This window comes from Mauremys reevesii, linkage group 6 (genome assembly GCF_016161935.1).
Source record: "Mauremys reevesii isolate NIE-2019 linkage group 6, ASM1616193v1, whole genome shotgun sequence".
In the NCBI taxonomy this organism is placed as follows: Eukaryota; Metazoa; Chordata; order Testudines; family Geoemydidae; genus Mauremys; species Mauremys reevesii.
The window spans coordinates 41,514,102-41,528,618 of record NC_052628.1 but is presented as its reverse complement, the minus strand read 5'-3'; the positions used below and the strand labels follow the sequence as shown (position 1 = coordinate 41,528,618).

Below are 14,517 nucleotides of genomic sequence, written 5' to 3'. Positions count from 1 at the left end.
TCATATTTCTATGTCTTATGTGATCTCCCCTGTTCCCCCACTACATCTCTGATTTTGTTCCTACTGCCAATTACTCATTTTGTTTCTCAGTCATCTTTCACCTCCATCATCACACCATCATACTGTGCCACACATTTGGAATTGTTTCCCAATTCTTGTCCACCAACCACCCTCTCCGTTTCTTCAAATCAATTTATTCCAGAAATCCTTCATACCTTGATCCCTGTCTTTCAACACTCTTTCCTGAATTACTGTTGAGTGTCTTGTGTGTATTGGATTGTATGATCTTCAGGGCAGGAAACAGGTGCAGTCTTTGTAAATGCATTCAGTGCTTTGTCAGGGAATATTTACATTGCAGTAGGGCCCAGAAGAGTCAATAATGAGTGAGGCCCCTTGTGCTAGTCGCCATACAAATACATACAAGGTGCCATGATTATTCATATTAACCTGACAAGTAAGTCAAACTATCCTGTCTTTCACAGAAGACCCAGCAAAAATGTATTCGATCTTAAGATTCCATTAAATAACTATGCCAAAACTAACTAAGTTCTGGAAAAAAAACTTCCTAACTGTCATAGTGGTTAAGCACTGGAATAAATTGCCTAGGGAGGTGGTGGAATCTCCATCACTGGAGATTTTTAAGAGCAGGTTGGACATACACCTGTCAGGGATGGTCTAGATAATACTTAGTCCTGCCATGAGTGCAGGGGACTGGACTAGATGACCTCTCGAGGTGCCTTCCAGTTCTATGATTCTAAGTTAAAGGTCATGTTAAAAGTTGCCAATAAATTTTAGAGATTGACCCTTTTTCTCTACTATGATTTGTTATTAGGTTAAAAAAGTGCACTTACCAGATTTAGGCACAAGAAGTAGAAAATCTGTCTAGAGTCATACTCCTCAAGGATTTGTTTCAGTGACTCTTTAATAAACCGGGGTAATGACTGAGAACTATGCTGCAAAGTATCGCCCATAAAATTATATAGAGGAATGCCTTCAGGAGAATAGCCAATAAGAGTGCCTTTCTGCCCTTTCCTGGAGGGGGAGGACAGAATATTGGCAGCTGCAAAGAGAGGTAGATGTTTTTGTTGTTGTTTTTAATCTTTATGGATGATTGATAATGCAAGTGTTTTATCAATGATTAAAACTTCCACAAGCATATCAAGGTGGTGAAAGTCACCAGCTTCATTTTCAAGGCTAACATTTTATTGTTATACTAGATTGGATCATCATTTCCACAAGCAGAAAGATTTACTGTATCCTTTTTTGTAGGCAATGAATTATGAATGTAGCCGTGGGTCTACAATACTGTGCTTTTCCCCCTCACCCATGCTTCTGTGGATTCCAACTGTGGTGGAATTCTACAGAGAAATATTTTTTGTGACCTTCCAGTAATATATAATTATTTTTAACTGGTTGATCATTTAACGGGGAAAAAAAGGAATACGTACATAAAATGAAGAAAATGGCACTCACTACCACTCCTCCAGAGAGAACATGCTCTGTGATTTCATGGTGTGCTGGCTTGTTCATAGCGCGAAGCTGATCTGTTATTGGATGTGTCCAGAAGCTGCCAAAAAGCAGCGCACTAATTAAAATGAGCAGCGATCCATAACGGGCACACTTTGAGGCTTCCATCTTGACAGAACATATGGACTCCACATAAAAATCCAAGATCACGACGAAAAAGATAACCGTTATGAAAGGCATGATGAGAGCGGACCAGGATTCTACTTTACTCTGTGATAAAAAGAACAAATTCTTAGTGGTATTGATCACAGGTTGGCAGAAGTGTCACCTACATATAGTACCAGTTATGTATCTAGTATTTAGTCTATTGCACGTTTGCTATACTTTAGATACTTTAAATAAACAGGTATTCACAGATTCATAGATTATAATACCACAAGGGACTATCGTGATCATCTAGTCTGACCTCCTGTATAACACAGATCACAGAACTTCCATGAATTAATTACTGCTTCAAGTCCAATAGCTGTGGTTGAATTAGAACAAGTCTTCTAGAAAAACATCCAGTTAGGAAATTAATGAAGTTGATTTGCTATAAAAATGTTTTTTATTGATTTAATTATCTCTACATAGAAAGATAGTGGTGTAAAAGCTGCAAATTTAGAACAAACATGTATTCCCCAAGAGAAACAATATCTTCATCATCACTGCCTCTGTAAGGTTAGCAGAAAAACCAAACTACTGCACACAGTCCAATATATCCTCTTCTTATGAGTCTTGAGAGAGCAAACCCAACCAAAAAAAACCAAAATCAAATCACACATATGTACGTCTCAGAAACACTGTGCATATAAAACCAATCTATTTTTCAAGGAAAATCTCAAGAAAAGTAAAGTTTCAATAATGTAGAATAAATTATTGTAAAGGAAAGGTATATGTTGCAGTTTAAAAATGCAGAATATCAGTCATTTTTGCTGATGAACCCTTGCTATGCTGTTACCTCAGTTGTCAGAGATAGGACGATGACCCATGGGCACAACAGAAGGACGGAAACAAGATGAGACAAAGCTTGAAGACGCTTGGCTCCACCTACATCTACAGAGAGCTTTCGGGAAGCCATATGAAAACCAACCTTGCAACACAATGCCAGTACCAGCAACAGCACTCCACCCTGCAACACAGATAAATCCTATTAGCAGTAATTAAGAGTCAACTACCTCACTCAAATATAAGTAGTATTTACATGACAGAATATTAATATTCTTTTCCTTATTTCCTCCTTTTACTTATTAACATAAGACACAGACAAGGTATTCCCCTGTCCCCTCCAAAGATAAGCTTTATTTGCTAACAGTAACATTCTATGACAATTTGCAACTCCCAGTATTTTTAACTGGAACTCCATCTTCAATTTCTCTTGCCATTCTCCCTTCTTTTACCCACAAAGTAGCACATTGGAAATGTTTGAAAATAAAATGGAATCATCTTATATCATCCACACTCTTTGTATTTATTTATCCTCATTCAAGCCCTGTGTCATTTCTCCCCAACCTTTTCTTTAGAAATTGTTCCCTAATCTTTACAAAATATATGTACATATACAAAATTAGCTTCTCATATTTCTTAGGTCTAATCTACCCTGTGCTAGGCTAACCAATTTAACTTAACTCATCTGTCTGATTTATTTTTAAATAAGGCCAATGTTTTCTAACTATCATAAATTCAGTATTTTCTTTTCGGCTTCTCATTTGCCAGTGCAGCAAAATTGGGGTATCACCCAACTCAAGTGAGGGTATCAGAATCTGGCTCTTAGGCTCCAAGAAGCGTGGGAAAGAGACAGACACACAAGACAATGATTGATAACACTAGGGAACAGAGGGCTTGTCTATTAAGGGTCATGAATATCTAAGTCACAGTTGAAATAAAACTACTTCAAGTAAAAAAGGAACAAATTTAATAGATACTTTCAGCTTATGTATTAAAGCAAAATGCTGCTAAGTAAATAGTTGATAGGATATTTTGAATTAATGCAGCTCTCTTCATAAAAATTCTGTGAACACATCATTCAATAATTCAGCATATAGATTACTGAAGAAAAACAACTTACCTTGTGATCTGCAACTCCTAGGAAAGCAATGATTGTATGAAGAACATGGGTAAGAGCACTGTCATGATGTCCCTCAGCTAAACAAATTAAGTTAAGGAAGATTCTCCAAATGAACCCTCTTCCAACTGCCCAACCACATTTCAACCTCATTCTCATAAGGATCAAAGTGATTTACTGATGTTATTTAAAAAATAATGAAAACACAGCTACAGGTATACAAGAGGACCAGAAACTGTAAATACCATAGGAGATCAATAGAGGAAACCATGTACATTTAAAGAAAGTAAAATTGGAATCCAATTAAGCTTTGAAGTTTGGATAATTCTAAAATTTTAAATTACAGAATTCCATAAGTCTATTGCTTCCTTAGGGAAAATATTTGAAATAATGTTACTCAATGAAAGAATTTGAAACATTTCACATAAGCTAGTCTTAACACTGATGTTAAATCTGGTAATTATTTGGACTTAAGAGGATGAACTGGATACCACAAATAAAATTTTAGATGATAAATAAAGTAATGCTTCCAGTGAAAATTCAATGACATATCTGAAGTATGAAACATTCTGTTAATAGACAGCTTTTGAAGAGTTTCCAAACAAAAATTTAAACTTGAGAAAAATTAATGAAATTGACAAATAAAAAAAAAAAAAAAAAGAGAGAGAGGTGCAATCAAGATAAAAAAATTAAAAAAATTATTCCTTCTGAATAGACAAAAATTATATTTTAAACTTAGAAGCAAGTGAAATTGGTCTAACAGAAAATGAAGGAAGACAACTGGTAAGATTGGGTGTGGATGAGCATGCTAAATCACTCGAGTACGGACAGTCCTCTAATGTCCTTCCCACAATTCCTTCCAAAGGACAGACAAGCTCTCCTGCAGCTAACACAAATGACTGACAAAGAATGAGTACCTCAGCACAAGAAACCATGGGATGTACCCCAGACATACATGGGATTGCATAAACAGTGAGGACACAAAAATGTGGGTATAGCTTTGCAGAGGGGAGATTCAGACCAGGCTAGGCTAACCCATATGCCGATCCACACAGGTTAACTGCACAGTATAGACATACTATGAGGTGCTGAGCATCCACAACTCCTGGGACATACGCCTCAAGTTTTCGTTGAGAGGGAAACTGAACAGAGAGGCTTCTAGCTAGCTGAAGGGGCCTGGTAACTAAATTGGGATTTTTCTGTCATTATGGTCATTTAGATCGTAATTATTTATAGCAAATGTATAGCCAATGCTGTTATCATTAAAGTAACTAATGACATGCATTTGACTGGATTAGTTGCTCAGAATGACTGTTCCCTCTTTTCTTTCCAGTCATGAGTACAATGCTCTGGAAAGGAAAATGCAGTTGAAACAAGGCTAAATTACACTTTTTCTCCAAACACATGGTAAGAAAGGATACGATGTTCTGCAATTTTAGCCATGAGATCATCATTATCAAAAAGCAATAAACAGATCACAGCAATGATGAAAAACGCAGCACCTCTTGTCTGGAAAGACAACAAAAGGGCATCAATATAAAATGGCTTATTTGGATGGCAAACATAAAAAGTTGCAAAAAAACCATGCAAAGGGCTTTTCCCCTCCCGCCAGGTGCGTGCATGTAAGTGTAAACACAAGAAAAACAAAGTCCAAACAAAATCCTTAAAGCAAAAATTACATTTGGAGAAGCTGATCTGAATATAGGGGTTTTTTTTTGTTTTTGTTTTTTTAATAACCAAGCTTTTGTCAGACTTAAGTGACTTTGGACAAGTCACAGCAGTTCTGTGCCTCATTTCCCCCTTCTGTAAAATGGGGATAATCATATTTGCTTCCTTTGTAAAGCACATTGAGATCTATAGATGAAAGGTATTATCAGAATTATTTGCTTTGAGAATATGGCTATGGTTGCTGTATGTGACCCTGGGAATGTCACCTAATCTCTCTGTACTTCAGTTGAAACATCCATAAGATGGGGATATTTTCTTGTTTCTCTGCTCACAGAGATATGAAGCTTAATTTACTAATGTTTGTAAATCACTTTGGGTGGAAAGTGCTATACAAATGCAAAATACTATATTTTAAGTTTCTTCTGCATACAAATGATAAACTCCTTGCATCTCTTCATCATCATGAATCTCAAACACCTTTTCATGTTGTTACTCCTTGTATGTGCACCTGTTTGCATATTTATTTCATTAAAAAAGGAAGTACAGATTGTAGTTTCACCTACATTTAAACTTAAAATATACATAATTTATCTACCCCTTTTATGAATTTGAGTCGGAAACAATTAGGTTTACCTCTTCTGTATTCCTGAATACCTGTTACATTTTAAAGTTATACATTATAATGGTCTTTTTCAACAAAAAGTATTTAAATACCTTTGCTGGTCCTCCTCCTGAACTTGTGAACAAAACACTAAGCAGTGACACAACAACAACATCACTGTGCTCAAACAGCAACAATGTCCTACAAAACAAGAGACACCAATTATTATCACGTCCATTTCAATATGATGCACTAGCTTGATATACCTGGTTTCAACTAAAATGAAATGGAAGGGAGGTCAAGGATTTAATATATAGCTTCAATAGGAATAGGGAACCTGAAGTGCAGTCCAGCAATCCAGCTGTTGATAGACTCTGCCATGATGACAAATCACATAAAAACACCTATTTTCTAGCTCAAATAATAGATCATGTACAGTAATTGAGCAGTAGTAACTACCGAAACACTTTTTAAACAGTAGCGTGCTTTATTAGAGCATCAAGAATCAAATTGCTCAAGATGGAATTAATGTTCATATTACAATAATGTCTGATAAATCTGAAGTTCCCTGTTCTCTGCTTGGGAAAAGGACCTTTTCTTTTCCTGTTAACTTCTGATTACTGAGGAGCTGATTTCCTTCTCATACAATTGCCTCAATGCAGACAACATATAGTTCTCACTTTTGGATCCTCATCCACCATTCATAACTCCAGAGACTTCCTCTACTGCTGGTAGCTTTCCCAAGCAGCAGAAGTTTGAAAGTGACAGTTTGTCAGTTTTACAAATGTGCATAGTTTTCTTAATAGCAGCAGTAAAAGTGACTACATTTTCATTGCTTCTGCTTGGGAAAACATCTAGCATTCACAAAGGCACTGGAACTTTCAGCTGACCTGAGAAAACAGCAGTAAACTGATTCACATTTGGACATCTTTGCTATCATAAGAGCTAAACCTCCCCTCCACCCACCCCCCCTTTTTTAAACAAAAGCTTAACCTTTGCAGAATTAGATAGCTTTAAGCCCTATCTCCACACATTAACTATTCAGAGAGAGGCTTTCCCGAAGCTGTTCACCTCTGGAAGTCCAATGTTGTCATCTTTTTTCTGATCCTTTCTGAATCAGTCAAGATTGCCACTTAATGAACTAAAGGGACTATCACTGCGTGATGCAAGGGACTTCTTCTCTACACAGACCTAAGAGTATTACCATTACCACAGTACGCTCAGCCCCTCCATGCTAAAAGGAGTAAACTAGGATGTCCTGTAGCAAACCAGGAACTGAATAATGGCTTCTCATCTGAGGATTTATTTTTATCAAACACACTTCATTTAAAAAGAAATTAAGTGTACAGAATTGCTATTTCAAATAACTATAAAACAAATTAAGTTAGTGTATACAAAATAAAGTATGCTTTCAGGCATGTACATTACCTGAGAGGTCCACAAAGAGTGAGGCCAAAAAACCACAAAAGTGAAATGATACAGCCAACAACAGCATGTTTAACTATTTTGATCCACTATAAAAGAAAAACATTTTATTAACATTTTTTGCCTGCTTTCCAACAAACATCTTGCATTCAGTTCACATACCAATCATTACATTAAAGGAACATTAAAATGTATGCATAGAGCATCTTCAAAAATTAAAACAATCTGACTTGTCTTGACTACTTCACAATGATCCATTATGTTTACTTTTGGAAATACATTTTATGGCTGAAATTCTTTACTTTTATCATTTTCTATCACAGTGGCAAATTCTTTGGATGTAGTTTTAGTGCCTTTTAAAAAAAAATCCATGGATTACAATAGTTAGGCTGAAGTCAAATTTACTTAGTGGACTAAAGATGCTAACACTCAGTGTATTACACAATAAAATACATCTGACAAACATTCACAGTGCTAGATAAAGTTATTCAACATTATAAAACTAAGGCCTTGACTCTACAAATATTTACAAATGTACTTAATTTTAATCCCAGTCAACTGAGACTACTTACGTGCTTACAATTAAGCATGCACCTAAAATTTGAAGGATTATGATTTAAGAAGTCTTTATCAGGAGATGCAGCTCATTTTTATTAAAATAAAACTACTTAGGATGTATTTTAGTGAGACAAGTGGGTGAGAAGTTCTGTTGGTCCAATAAAAGATATTACCTCACCCACCAGGTCTCTCTAATATCCTGGGACCAACATGGCTACAACAGCACTGTGAACAATAGATATATTTTCTTGTTTTAAACCAGACAAACTAGATAAAGTTAGATGCAATTTTTATTTTTTAAAATAATCCACTCAAGTTAATCTTACGCCAGAAATCTTAAAAATCCAAAATTTCAGTAAAGACCAAATGAATACCTTTAGCAGACAGAAAGATAGATTTTTTCCTGATATATGACAAAACCAAGGAATTTGGTCCTCCTCTCACTTTCTTTTAAATTCTGCCATGAGCTTTCTCAAGCCAAATTTACCTTTAGGACATTTCCTGGTTCAGATCCTCTATACTAAATACACTCCAAATGACTATGTAGTGGCACAAGCAATTATTTTATATAAAGATGAATGCGGGGAAGGGGTGACAACAAAAGTTCTTCCTCTCCTTATTTCAGGCTCCATTCTGACAACTGCTCGGACTCCTCTGCACTGTGGGATCAGCACAAAGGGGCTGAAAAGCTGGTGGCTCAGACCCTCCTGAACAATACAATCCTCTGGGCCACCCCTCTCCTCCTGGTCCCGGAGGCATTCCCCAGGGTTCAGCTTAGGACTGATCTCTTCATATTTACAGCTATTTGCATGTTAGTTGATAAAGAACAGAGTGCTCAGGGAGGATGTAATTTTCCATGGGACTTGAGCTCCTAAGTCACTTAGGTCATTTTGAAAATCCCAGCCATGTTTTCCATATGAAACCAGAAACATCCCTTTCACTTCCAGCGAGCAAGTGAACATTTTACTAGAGCCCTTATTCATATTGTCCCAGAGTATCTAAAAGTGAGTGTTCAAGCATTAGGTATAAGTCAACTCACCTGGCGCTTGGTCACAGTTTTTCCAGAAGAAAATGGCTTTTGAAACAAAACCATAAAAAATGCAGACCTGTTAGGGGAAATATTCTCCATTAATGTACTAGTTCAAGTGCACTTTCAGTCAAAGTTCAAATATAGCTATTTTATTATTCACACTAGTTTTAGGCAATTGCTTCTCACACCGTAGCAAGTAACTATTCTACAGCTCCACTTGTATTTTAAATGAATGCTACCTGGCTTTTGTAGGAGGGAAAAAACAATAGTGGTTCAATATGTTTCTGTCCCCCATAGCCCATTTCAGCTATTCAAGTAGCCATAAGCTTCAGTAAGCTTTTTGTAGCAAATGAATTTTAGTCCTGCCTACTTTGCCAGCCATACAAGTCTGGCAGAGGATAGCCAAATGGTTGTTAAATCACAATTAGCAGGAATCAAAATAAGTGAATGTGTAGAAAAGAATAGAGTTTTGAAGGGGAGCATGATTATATAATACTACTGTTACATTTTCATTTCTAAGGTGCCCCTACCTGAAGGTTTCTGAGTGCATAAAAACTAAATAAAGCCACTCACCCACACACACCTGTACTAGAACTGGCCTGAAACAGTATACCCAATAAACCATAAAAAATAAACTAAAAGAAAAAAAAATAAGAAGATTATGTTGTTTGGAAATAGCCAGGTGAAAAATCCAAAAGTGGAAATAAAATGGGGACATAAGCTAATTGATATTAGTCAATGTTATCAAGTTAGTTATAGCACAGCTTTCACAACTCGTTATGAGCCAAGCTTAAATTAGTATTGGTCCAGCTACTAACAAAGCTATTAATGATGACAATAGATGTAGGAAGTAAGATTCTAGAGTGGAGGGCAGCTTAGCTTCCTTCCAAAGAAAAGGGTAGCAGAAGAGACCACACTGATCTTACTTGTAATTTTTACTTAAATGAAATATTCTAGATACACATTTATTCTCTTTACTAAATATTTGTCATTACATCATCTGTCTAAAAGTAGCAACTACAAGCACTTTAATGAATTAAAAAAATTCTCCTTCTTCCCTATAGTTTCTCAAACTACAGTAAGTATGCTTAAAAGATTAGGGTTTTAGATATTCCTCCTCTTAAGTACAGGGACTATTACTAGAATTTGGGATGATCATTTTAAATGCATCTACCATTGCATTTCTATTATCAATTAAACGGTTAGTTTTGTAGCATCATACAGCTATGCATTACAACACAAATTCTTTTACCATCCATGGCAAGAGTATGCTTAGACTACCCGTTATCTAATAAGAAAGTCAAAGCAGCTACACTCTAAACATCACTACATCAGTACCTAAAAATTCCACATTGAAAATAAAAATCTAAAAAGGGGTAAAGAAAAAGCAGGCCCAGTAGCTGGACAGGACAACAAAGCATCTCAACTTTTTTCTTGCACCTCTGTCAGGAGCTGTTATGCTTTGTCGAAATGTACATCCCATCAGAAACAAGGAAGGTTTTTCCCTTTAACAACCTGTCATGCAGCACACAAAAGGCACAAACGCCCTTGACTTATTATGAACGAAACTTTTTTTCTTTCAGAATGAATCTTTTACTAACCCAATGGAAAGAAACCCAGGCGTTCATTGCCACCAAACTAGTCTCAAATGAAAGAAGCTGCAGCAGTGTTATAAAAGGCTTAAACAACGGCACACTTACCCCAGCTGTACTATAAAGATAAACTGGACAAGGTGGACCACTTTCAGGAGATCATAGGATTCAAAAAGTCCCAGAGCCTTTAAAAACTTGGTGAAACACAGCAGCACAATGTATCTAGTCAGCCTGCAAAAGAACAAATGATCACAGGCATTTCCTAAGCAGGGGCCGCGGGGACCGAGATGCACCCGGGGACGCAGGCTGGCGCAGAGGCCCTCTGCCCGCCTGGGCACTGGGTGAAATACAGCCCGAGCGGGCAGCGCAGGGCCCCCCTCCACTTCCCCTCGCCCCCCGCTGGCAGCCTGAGCAGAGACCCCGGAGAGGGGCCCAGTCCCCGCGTTCCTCGCGCTGGGCGCTGCAGTTACCGGGCGCTGGGCACATCCACGGGCCCCAGCCCGCCGCCTCCGGCCAGGGCCTCGCCGCTGTAGGCCGCCTCCATGCCGGGTCTCAGGAGCCGCGGAGGCCGCCTCCCCCGCCGCGGGGCCTCCTCATCCTCCGCGTGCTGCGAGCTTGGGCCGGGCGCGCTGGCTCGCTCGGGAGGGAGGCAAGGCCCGTAGGCCGCGGCCCGCAGCGGAACTTGCGGAGCCTGAGCCGGGCCAGCCACGTCCTCAGCGGCCGGAACCCCTCACTACAGCGCGGCGCGCGGGGGAGCGCCAGCGCCCTCCCCCTCTCCGGCCCAATGGACCCGCCCGGCTAGGGACAGGGCCCGGCTCGCGGCAGCGCCACCTGCCGGCCTGGGGCGGCCGCGGAGCGCAGCAGCGACCCGCCCGCTAAGGAGCGCGGGGGCGGAGCAGGGCACTGCCTGATGCGGCGCAGGCAGTGAGCCGGGCCTCCCTGACCTGTGCCCGCACGGAAGACTGTCTCCCCCCCCCGCTTTGCCCCTTTCCGCACTGCCCCCCTGGTCCTGCTCCTTCCTCCTTCTCCCCTTCCCCCCGCACTGCTCCCCCTTGCCCTGCTCCCTCCTCCTCTCCCCTGCACTGCCCCCTTGCCCTGCTCCCTCCTCCTCCCCCCCGCACTGCCCCCTTGCCCTGCTCCCTCCTCCTCTCCCCTGCACTGCCTCCCCGTGCCTTGTTCCTTCCTCCTCCCCCCCGCACTGCCCCCTTGCCCTGCTCCCTCCTCCTCCCCCCCGCACTGCCCCCTTGCCCTGCTCCCTCCTCCCCGCACTGCCCCTTGCTCCCTCCTCCTCTCCCTGCACTGCCTCCCGTGCCTTGTTCCTTCCTCCTTCCCTGCACTGCCCCCTTGCCCTGTCCCCGAACTGCCCCCTTGCTATGCACCTTCCTCCTCCTCCTCCCCGCACTGTCCCCTTCCCCTGCTCCTTCCTCCTCCCCGCACTGCCCCCTTGCCCTGTCCCCGCCCCTGCACTGCCCCCCTTGCCATGCACCTTCCTCCTCCTCCCCGCACTGCCCCTTTGCCCTGCTCCTTCCTCCTCCCCTTGCCCTGTCCCCGCCCCTGCACTGCCCCCCTTTTCCCTGCTCCTTCCTCCTCCTCCCCACACTGCCCCCTTGCCCTGTCCCCATCCCCGCACTGCCCCCCTTGCCATGCACCTTCCTCCTCCTCCCCCTCACTGTCCCCTTCCCTACTCCTTCCTCCTCCCCGCACTGCCCCCTTGCCCTGTCCCTGCCCCTGCACTGCCCCCTTGCCATGCACCTTCCTCCTCCTCCCCACACTGCCCCCTTGCCCTGCTCCTTCCTCCTCCCCTTGCCCTGTCCCCGCCCCTGCACTGCCCCCTTACCCTGCTCCTTCCTCCTCCTCCCCACATTGCCCCCTTGCCCTGCTCCTTCCTCTTCCCCGCACTGCCCCCTTGCTTGTCCCCACACTGCCCCCTTTTCCCTGCTCCTTCCTCCTCCTCCCCCCACACTGCCCCCCCTTGCCCTGCTCCTTCCTCCCCCCCGCACTGCCCCCTTGTCCTGCTCCTTCCTCCTCCCCCCCACACTGCCCCCGTGCCCGGCCCCTCCCCAGTGCCACCTGGGACCCCTACCCCTGCCCTGAGCCTCTTCCTGCCCTACCTTGCCTCTTCCTTCCCCCCACATCCCATGCAGCCTGGGACCCCCTGCCCTGTGCCTTCCACTTTATGCCCTGGGTGGGAGCCTGTGCCTCCCCTACCCTGGGTGCCCCCTTCCACTGTGCAGCCTGGGCTGCCTCCTCCCCTATGTCCTTCCTCCCAGCCTGGGCCTTGTCATGCTATCTGATCCGTGAGTGCAAACCTCAGGGAAGACTCTCAAGACGCAGGGCAGACACTCCAAACTAGTGGTATGTTCTATAATTGGGTTTCACCAACCCAGTAACAGATTTCAGAGTAGCAGCCGTGTTAGTCTGTATCCGCAAAAAAAACAGGAGTACTTGTGGCACCTTAAAGACTAACAAATTTAGGTGCAGCTCACGAAAGCTCATGCTAAAATAAATTTGTTAGTCTTTAAGGTGCCCCAAGTACTCCTGTTTTTTTTTCCAGTAACAGATGTGAACTTCTAAAGTCCTATCACAGTCTGTGTTGCCAATTCTCATGATTTTGTCATGAGTCTCCTGGTAATTATTATTTTCCTTAATGCCCCAGCTCCTGGAGTCAAGTGGAGAGGTGATGGTTTCTGCCTTCATTTATTAAAGAAAAAGTAAGTTTTTAGCTCTCTTGTTTGTGAAAAAAGCTTCAAAATGTGACCCCAGTGCACCCTAAAGGCTCAAAAAGCAGAAGGCAAATAAAAAGAACTCCACATCTATCATTTTTACACAATCTCTTGATTTTAAAGCCAATCTTATGATTTTTGATGAGCCTGACTCATGGTTTTTGAACATTTGGGGTTGGCAAGACTGCCATGGAGTTACAGACAGTCCCTTTGGGCATTCCAGTTTTTCCCACCACCCAGGCAAGCTGGATTTTGTAATAGATGGTTGCTATATTCCAAAATTCACAAAATATTCAGGTTGCTCCCAGTCATTTACCCCAGGTCAATTTGTCCCTCAGATCTCACACCAAAGACAACGCTTGTAGCAAATCCTATAGTAACTAGCTAAAAGAAATGAGAGTTATTTACAGATTAAAGCAGGTACTATATATACATACATGGGTTACAATCGATATGGTTCCAAAAGATGACAGCTGAATGTCTTTTTAGGGCTAACCCAGGTTGACCCTGGGGATCTGTACTTTTGTTTCCTAGCTCCAACCCGTGAGAGTCCAAACAGCAAAGTGAGATGAAGAACTTTCATGCCAGCTATCTTTATTTCCTTCCTTCAGAATTCAAGCTGATGCAAGGAGCTTCCTTGCATGTAATATCTTCACGGATGTGAGGGCCATTAGCCCAGTCTTTGTATCATGGTGCTTCACAATGGCCCACTTAGTTTTGATAGTCCTTGATGGGTGGGGAAACCCTCCTGCAGCCTGGGTTCACAAGTTCAGAGCAGGCATTTTGACAGTTATAAAGTAAAACATACACGTTACCTTATAGCATGGGCTACAGACAGTGGCGGCTCAAGGCACCAGTGCTCCAAGCGTGTGCCTGGGGCGGCAAGCCACTGGGGTGACCTGCCGGTCCCGCGGCTTCGGTGGCAATTCGGTGGCGGGTACGCTGAAGCCGCGGGACTGGCAGACCTCCTGCAGGCAAGATGCTGAATCCGCGGGACCGGGGACCTCCCACAGGCAAGATGCTGAATCCGCAGGACCGGGGACCTCCCGCAGGCAAGACGCCGAAGGCTGCCTGACTGCTGTGCTTGGGGCGGCAAAAAAGCTAGAGCCACCCCTGGCTACAGACATTACAATAAAGAGTAATGCATGCAGCAAGTTCCAAACATTTTATAGTATCTAAACACATCTTTATAAGTCTAATACCTAACTGGAACAATACTAACATACAGGTGAGCTGGTCTAATTTCCAGCTATGAATTTGTCAGTGCTCAGCTGATGCCTACAGCCTTGGCAAAAGCTGGCTCCTGGTCTATCAGTGTCACAGGCCTCCTCATCCCTCTCACCCGTGCA

At 42.4% G+C, this 14,517-nt stretch overlaps 1 protein-coding gene across 1 annotated transcript in view; it reads right to left on the bottom strand.

The window, feature by feature from the left end:
• Positions 1-11,200, bottom strand: part of SLC30A5 (solute carrier family 30 member 5) — a 28,846-nt gene extending 17,646 nt beyond the window's left edge. The window contains exons 1-10 of the mRNA XM_039543550.1: positions 10,916-11,200; positions 10,554-10,676; positions 8,863-8,929; positions 7,269-7,354; positions 5,954-6,041; positions 4,993-5,080; positions 3,575-3,651; positions 2,468-2,638; positions 1,449-1,737; positions 852-1,060 (exon numbers count right to left, since the gene is read on the bottom strand). Coding sequence (XP_039399484.1) covers positions 852-1,060; positions 1,449-1,737; positions 2,468-2,638; positions 3,575-3,651; positions 4,993-5,080; positions 5,954-6,041; positions 7,269-7,354; positions 8,863-8,929; positions 10,554-10,676; positions 10,916-10,989 — 1,272 coding nt within the window. The 5' untranslated portion in view covers positions 10,990-11,200. The remainder of the gene's footprint in view (positions 1-851; positions 1,061-1,448; positions 1,738-2,467; positions 2,639-3,574; positions 3,652-4,992; positions 5,081-5,953; positions 6,042-7,268; positions 7,355-8,862; positions 8,930-10,553; positions 10,677-10,915) is intronic.
• Positions 11,201-14,517: the final 3,317 nt, after the last annotated feature.